This window comes from Ricinus communis, chromosome 5 (genome assembly GCF_019578655.1).
Source record: "Ricinus communis isolate WT05 ecotype wild-type chromosome 5, ASM1957865v1, whole genome shotgun sequence".
In the NCBI taxonomy this organism is placed as follows: domain Eukaryota; kingdom Viridiplantae; phylum Streptophyta; class Magnoliopsida; order Malpighiales; family Euphorbiaceae; genus Ricinus; species Ricinus communis.
Window position 1 is genome coordinate 11,955,972 of NC_063260.1, and position 8,432 is coordinate 11,964,403.

General features: G+C 31.4%; 1 protein-coding gene across 3 annotated transcripts; it reads right to left on the minus strand.

The window, feature by feature from the left end:
- Positions 1–1,217: 1,217 nt before the first annotated feature.
- LOC8283274 (peptidyl-prolyl cis-trans isomerase CYP40) lies at positions 1,218–5,569 on the minus strand. Of its 3 annotated transcripts, none has more exons than XM_002521800.4 (10): positions 5,021–5,559; positions 3,516–4,016; positions 3,188–3,275; positions 3,018–3,070; positions 2,542–2,646; positions 2,286–2,361; positions 1,989–2,026; positions 1,829–1,900; positions 1,696–1,748; positions 1,218–1,416 (listed from the first exon to the last, which is right to left on the minus strand). In XM_002521800.4, the coding sequence occupies exons 1-8, from the start codon at positions 5,189–5,191 to the stop codon at positions 1,847–1,849; spliced, it is 1,086 nt and encodes a 361-aa protein (XP_002521846.1). In that variant the 5' UTR covers positions 5,192–5,559; the 3' UTR covers positions 1,218–1,416; positions 1,696–1,748; positions 1,829–1,846. The 3 variants fall into 3 exon arrangements, with proteins under 3 accessions (XP_002521846.1, XP_015576492.1, XP_048230332.1); XM_015721006.3 differs by having other exon boundaries at positions 1,629–1,748; XM_048374375.1 differs by lacking the exons at positions 3,018–3,070; positions 3,188–3,275 and having other exon boundaries at positions 5,021–5,569.
- Positions 5,570–8,432: the final 2,863 nt, after the last annotated feature.

Below are 8,432 nucleotides of genomic sequence, written 5' to 3' on the forward strand. Positions count from 1 at the left end.
ATCAGCTGCATTATAGACAGCTAGTGATGAGAATGTAGTATGCAAGAATAAAGATCCAGAGCAAGCAACACAAGGCCAATGACATGATAACTGCAGAAACATAATCTTGATCTTCACTAGAGGATCGATCACAGAAGATTGGAACTGAAAAGAAAGATCATTAATGGTACTATAATTAACGGGTAATTTGCACTCATGGTTCCCTATTTTTAAATTTCTCTTACTGTGCCTACATTATAATTCTAACGCAACCATCTGAAATTTTGATGGGGTACTCACAAAACCCTTTAAATCATTTTCCGCGGAGTCTATCGAGACCATTTTATGTGTAAATAATATTTTTTAAAACATATTATTGGATCACAAAACCTAAAGTATTCTAAGACAACAATCAAATCAAAATATTCTATGGCGTTCTTGAAAATGTGATCTGGGGGCATGAATCACGAAGTTAAAAGTTCGAATCCATAAGTTACATTGAGGAAGACATAGTGAAATCGGAGGAAAATAGTGCGGCACCAGCAAAGGTAAACCTCCTCCATTAAAAAAGACCTCTGATCAAGATCTTATCGTAGTGAGTTCGCCATAAGACTTCCAGGTTTGAAGTTTTTAATAGCAATAAGTTAGTACATTTAAAATACAATTATTGAACTATGCCAAACTATTTTAAGGATTCAATTATACTCTTCGTATTCATCCTAAATTTGATTAGTACTATCTAAATATGTCCAAATTTCTTATATATTTTGTATCTATAAATAAATTTTATAAAGATTCACTTAATAAATCTATTTATAACTATTAAGCTCTAAAATAGGGTACAAATATCAATAAAGCGAAACAAAAAAAATAAAATAATATCTAAACCAACTTAATAATGAATTTATAAATTTATCACGATTATAAAAAAATAAAATTAAATTCAAATCCACCTAAATGCATGATAATTTTCAAACTCATCCTACTCAAATCGGATACATAAAAATCCCTATAGCCTCGGTTTTTACCGACACGCAAAAACTGCGAACTTAGCCCCTAATATGAACAATAGGAAAGGATTACCATTGCGCTTGGATGAGGATCAAGGCATCAAGTTATTTGGGGCCCACAGAATTAAAGAATTATATCCCTACAGCCTGAATCAATTAAATATTCTTGACAGATTCTAAATGCTGTAATAAGGATCACCTCGCCATTAATATATAATGTGGCCAAACTTTAAAAAGAAAAAAGAAGGTCTATTTTATTCCCAACTTTTCCTGAAACATGAAAGATCATATATCCATTAAAGAGCTAGCAATTCGTTCACATTAGCCACCTCTAGGTTTCTCTAAATTACTCTCCTAATAAGAATTGGTTCAAGCCTCCGATTTGTACAGTTGAGTTTGCTAAGATTCTCCTGCTCCCTAACAAAACCTGAAATGCAATTTCACAAATGTCAGAAATTACAGACATGCATAAGCTACTACTACTTGGGGGAAGATTGACATACTATATAGATTATATACAATCTGTAAGCTAGTTAGGGCAGTGTGAATATTGAACATAATGAAAAACAGAACCATCTTTATTAAAAGATGTTAGACCCATTTCACCCAGGGAACAAGGCATAGGCTGAATGTCAATACCTAAGACTGACTCCGGAATAACAGAGTTTTACAATATAAAAGGCTTGACGCAGTTGAGTCCACCAACCTCAGAAATAGCACAAGAAATCTGGAATTTTGATCATTTAAGAAACCAGCAGCCTGTATCAATGTCACATCAACTGATAAATACCAATATCGAGCAATAATATATAAACTATTTTATGCAGCAATTCACACACCAGTAAGCCACTTAAATGCTATTGGAACATCTTCTGATATTGCTTTCTCTCCTGATCACGTCTATCATTAATCTGTAAGAAAAGTTAAATATTTATCACTCAGTTTACAAGGAGTATTTTACAGCAATAAGATGCCACAAATTTGGTTTGATCCACTAACCTTCTTCCTAGCAGCTGCAAGCTCCTTTTTAATTCCAGCTGAAAAGTATAATAAAAGTAAGTCATCAGCCAGTTCCAGCAGATTTCAAGAAAAGATCAGAAACTATATGTTCTCAACCTAACTGAAACTATAGACTATGAATGAGAAGCCTTCATTTTAACCAGAACTACTAAATACCAATCAAATGCATTGATTTGACTATACTATATAAGCATCATATGTGTACAGCTCAAACAAATAAACTTAATCAGCAAATAACATCAGAGTAAAATTTCCTGTTTAAAATTTACTACTAACCATCATTTGGCTCCAACTGCAATGCCTTCTTAAAGCTTTCAACAGCAGCATCAATGTCGTTAAGAAGCATATGTGCCTAAAAAACACAGGCAATGAACAGCCGTTAGAGTAAGAAAACGTTGAAGTGAAAAAGTTTCTCCACATTTAGAATGCAGCATTTTCCTGAGGTAAGGGAGAAGCAGCAATAGCTACAAGCATGTGCAGAAACTCTCTTCATTCTGATAATGAAATCATTGCCAAAATAACATATGCTAACCTGTCCCTGACGAAATAAAGCCTTCACATTATTATCTCCTTCACGCATTGCAAAGTCTGTGTCCAATAAAGCTCCTTTTAGATCCCCCAATTTTAACTTGCAAGCCTGCAATATGAAACAGAAAACCAGCCAATTGAGCAGCATTCAATGAGGATTAAATCCAGCCATTTTCTACAAGGGTGCTATAGAACAGCTATAATCAGAATACATATGGCATCATGCTCCACTTCAATGCATCTTTTGTCAGGCTGGCCAAAATTCACACACCCATGCCACTATTACAAACTACTAATACCCCATAACATGATGGTCACGTTTGTCTTACATATCATCAGAACTAAGCTGCACTAAGAAATCATTTATTTTGATAACTCTTTCTAGAACACAAATCATGTTCCCGATGACATGCCCAGTTGAGTAATCATCAGTTAGCAATTGTCAAAACAATATAGCAAATTATGAAAATAAGAACATACAGCGCTGTTGGTGAAAATCTGTGACTTTGTCTTTCTCAGAGATGAGCTCTTCTCTGTAATGCCACCAGGAAAAATGGAATACTTGATTCAGACATAATTGACACACAAAGCTATTAACTTAGTATTAATCATCGAATGCTAGCAAATTATAGAGAACATAGACTGTTCACCTTCATCGATCCCATCTTTCTCCCAGCAGATATCTAAATAGCGCAATGCCTTGCGATATTTTCTAAGAGCCATCTTGAAGTCTAGTTTCTGTGTTAAAAAATTACTGAAATTAACATATGAAATGCACTGAGCAAAAAACGACAGAAGAATAAAAAAGAAGTGCATTTAGCTGCTTGAGAAATTGGCAGCTTAGATTTCCTTCATAGAGTATCTTATTATAATCAAAAGACTGTCACAATCTGGTTAATTAATCTAATATATCCTGACACATGGATGTAAACTTTCTTATAAAAAAAAAAGTGCAGACCACATCATAAAAGCCATTACCTTATAGCTTTCATTTCCAAAACCCTTAATGGAATCGACAGCATCCATCCACCAAGAAAGTTCATTAGGACTATCACTAAGGTCAGCCGGCCAATCAGGAAATATATCACCATCTTTGAAAAAATTGGAGATGCCATCATCCGCCCCCTCAGGAATCTCCCCACAGTCTGCGATTAAAACATCAACAGCAGGATAATCGCCTTCACCAGTCGTAACATGCTCAATTGAACGAACAACACCCATTCCTTTAACAACCTTCCCAAACACAACATGTTTCCCATCCAAATGAGATGTACGAGTTGTGGTAATGAAGAACTGTGACCCATTTGTATTAGGACCAGCGTTGGCCATGGATAACATGCCTTTTCTTTCATGTTTCAGCTCGAAATTCTCATCCTCAAATTTCAATCCGTAAATAGATTCGCCCCCAGTACCATCTCCCGCAGATATGTCCCCACCTTGCACCATGAAACCTTTGATAATACGATGAAATGGACATCCCTGAGATCCAAAATAATTAAAGCAGAAATCATCTTTAATAAGCTACATTTTGTCTTCCCAAATGCATTTATAATCAATGCAATGCACAGATGATAATAATAAGGTGAACTAGCAATCATATTCAACTAGTAAATGACAGTTTCAAATGTCAAGGTCGGCTGGTGTAACTAATGAGAAAGAATCAGCAACTAATAACAAGAAAATGAAACCTGGAAAAACATTTCATTTAAAGTACAGAGATACTTGCGTTTTCTGACAATAATTCAGAAAATGAAAAGCTATATTCTACTTTAAAAGAAAAAAACAGTATCATCCCAAAAACAAAGGAAATGAGCAGCCAGAGCTAAAAGATGCAAAACACACACAAAATAACATAAAATAGTATAAGATAAAGTGGTTGGTCATCAACTAAAGATCAACTACTGCATTGATTTGTAAAAAAAGAAATGTTGATAATAATTTACAGGAAAAATAACCATAAAAAAATTGTTTGCCAATGCCATCTAGACAACCTGAATCCATAACTAATATCATATTTCTGCATAATAACAGAACTAGCAGAAAAAATGTCCTCAGATGAATTGTTTCTCAAGGAATTATTTAAAAATAAAGAAAACTAGCTATCATCAAAACATATAAGAGCTAATATTTCAAAAATTCTATCTATTCACTGATCAAAAGGATCATGGAAAAGAATGTAATAACGAGAATATTAGAGAACAACAGTAACAAATCCAAAAATCAAAAGACAGTAATGCCCTCAACTATTCTAAAAAACTACCAAACACAAACTGGTACTAATTTTAATCATAACAAATCACATTCACAATCAAGCATCTGAAACATTAAACAAAGGTATTAAAAGGACAGGATCGTCATTTCATTGGAAATGAAAATCAAAGAATCAAGATAAACACATGCATAAACACATACTTAACAAAAAAAAGCAATAATAATAAAAAGAAACAATAATTATAAGGAAAGAAAGAGAGAAAAGGAAGAACCTTGTAATGGAGAGGGACGCCAGTATTAGGACCAATGCCTTTCTCGCCAGTACAAAGAGCTCTAAAATTTTCAGCAGTTTTAGGAACGACGTCGTTGTATAGCTCAATCACAATCCTACCTTCTAGTTCTCCTCCTATGCTTATGTCCAAGAAACACCTTGGCCTCCCCATCTCTCTCTCTCTCTCTCTCGTTTCTATCTCTCTCTCACTGTCTTTCTCGTCTCTCTCTCTCTCTCTCTCTCTCTATATATATATATATATATATATAACAATAACCAGTATTCAAATGTTGTTCTTCCAGAGACTTCTTCTCTGCACAGTTAAAACCCTAGACTTAAATCTTTCTTTAATACTACGATCTGTTATTTGTTTTAAATGCTAATATTAATAATGATTATTATTATGGACAGTTGTTTTTATCTAAAGAATTTTGAGAGACTCTCTCTCTCTCCCTCTCCGTTTGAAATTGAAATGTCCCTCTCCTTGGTTTAAGGGACTACGTTTTTTCTTCTTTTTTCAATTTTCCCTTGCTAAAGTGAGCCGCATGCTATTGTACCGATTATCATACGCTTATTCCTTTCTTCTTAGTTCATGGCTCTTATCTCAAAAACAATTTAAAAATATATATATACTGATAAATACTCTTTAAAGATTTGTTACATTTATTTTCTTAAAATATCAAATTGCAAATAAATTTAAAATTTAAAATTTAAAATATCAATTTTTAATTATGAAATGTGAAAGTAAATATTTAAAACTAAAACTTCGATATAAATTTTATAAAAAAAATTAACGGAATGGTAAGAATATCTATTTAAAATAATAAAAATCAAAGTATATAATAAAAGCAAACCTCAAATTTTTGTGAAAAATTAATCATTAGTATTTTAAAAGTAAATGCTTTAACAATAATTATCTATAATCATTTGAGGCAGTAATAAATTATTATTTTTGACAGATTTTGAAACAACATGATACTTTGTTATAAACTCTGCATCACATGTTAGTCTTTTAATGTGTTAAAATTCTCGGTACTATAGTTTTAAAAATTGACTGCGATGTTATATAAGATTAGCTACTTCTTAGTTTCCATCCACCATAGCAAATAAAGTTAAAATGGATGTTTTATTTTATCGGAAAAAAAAAAAAATAGGGAGAATTCAGTCTATTTGTCTTCAAATCTGGAATGCAAGTGGCGGGGATTGGAGGTACAAATTTCCATGACTGTACAAAACATCGACCATTTAATTTGTATTATTGATGAGAAAAAGGTGGACCAAATCAAATCATTAATTAATGTTACAGAAATATTGTTTTTTGTATTTATTTAAAAGGTTTTGGCATACAACACAGCAGGTTCATTGAAGTAGTCAGGGTCCCTACTGCCTTAATTTGATAAACTTACTAAGTTGCTTCGTTTGTGTATGATATCCTCTATATTTATCTGACTACTTTTTGTGTATCCATCTTGTTATAACACAAATTAATTAACACACACAATAAATAATTTCCCTTTTGTGCATATCCAGTTTTTATTTATTTTTTCACCGTGGACCAAACAAAACCTAGCTGTCGCGTAATTAGCACAGCTCCACAGCCCACAGTGGACGTCACTAGTTAGACAGGTCACCCCTTTCTGTGGACAAAGACGGCATTATTGACACCACCACCACAAAAGAAGACGACATTATTGTGGCATCGCTATTTATGTCCACAATGTCACTAAAAACAGCGTTTCCTTTTCCCACTTCATCCTCATTTTTCAAATAAAGATATTGGACAATCCTAAGTGCCCACTACAGATAAATTCAATTCATTAGACGAAAGAGTAATGTGATTAATATAGTTATATATTTAAAATTAAATAAAATTTATTGTTATGAGATATTATAGTTTAATTTGAATATTAAAATTATTCTTTAAGTTTAATATTTAACTTTATTAACAAAATGATAAAAACTAAAAATAAAGTATTTTTATATTTTATTATATTATATAAATAAAATTAATAAAATAAAAAATACTATAATAAAATAAAAACAGCATAACGCATATCTTTTAAAATTACATATATAGTAATATTTTTTAAAATAATATATAAAATATTTATAATTTATTATACTAAATAATTTATTTTTATTTATGACCAACTCAAATTAAAACAGTAATCTTTTATCCTTATATATATATATATATATATATATATATATATATATATATATATATATATATATATATATATGAGAATAATAAGATAGTGCATGAGTGGGGCAAAATAGAATAGAGATAATGCATGGAATAATTAGGAATTGGGGGGGTGGCAGTTGAGCGTTTTGACTCGGCAGTTGCACCACTTACGCTCAATGCCTAGTTTGTCAAATGGACACTTAATTCTCCACTCCAAATTACATTAACTTATATAATACCAAATTATCTATTTAATTACTTGTCGGTGAGACGGGGAGATGAATTGTGTATTCCGTGACATAATTATACATAAAAAGATTAGGTCCGTTCAACTTTTGAATCCGACATTGATGTTAATATCATGGAATTATTTGGGTTGGTTTTTCAAATTATAATGAATAACCTATGGTTTTTCTTCTGTGTGCCCTACCTCTAGCGTACCAATATGTCTGTCTACATTTGGGGAAAATTATGTGTTTGTTATTTAGCTCTTAATTATGGTTACTAGGGTAGGAAAAATAATTAAGATTGTTTTGTATCGGTCCTTATCTATGCCCTCGAGCCATAGAGATGCTAAATATAAAATTCTTATTTGTTTTCTAATAAAACTCTTAACATAAATGTTTGAGATTCTAATTGAAAGGAATAATTATCACATAGTTCTTGTAATCTCAATACATAAAGAAAATGAAAAATAATTTTGTTGCTATCCTCATTTTATGTAAATAACTTATTTTTCATTAGATTAGATTGGATCATAGCAATGTTGATTTATTAATATATATAAATATACAGATAATGTTTTTTTATGACTATTTTGCTTTTTTTAATTTTATTTTTAAATTTTATTTCTATTACCGTACAATGGAACCACAGTTTATCACTTATAATTTTATACACTATTATTTATATATTGATATAGTGTATGAAAATGAGTGGTATAGCTTATCAATAATACCCAAAAAGTCGGGTGTATTAGATAATTGAGAAATTCACCAGAATAGAGAGGATAATTTATTGTTATATTAATAGCCAATGCACATTTGTTATGTAGCAGACTGGGCTTGATCCAGGAGCCCATCAACGTTGTCTGACAGGAGGGCCTGGCTACTAGGCAGTTATTCCTTCCCTTGAATTTTTCTTTCTCCATGGATAATTCATTGTAATGTACTGTGTGATATAAATTTATAAAAGAATAATATTATTTTAATTTTAATATTATTAA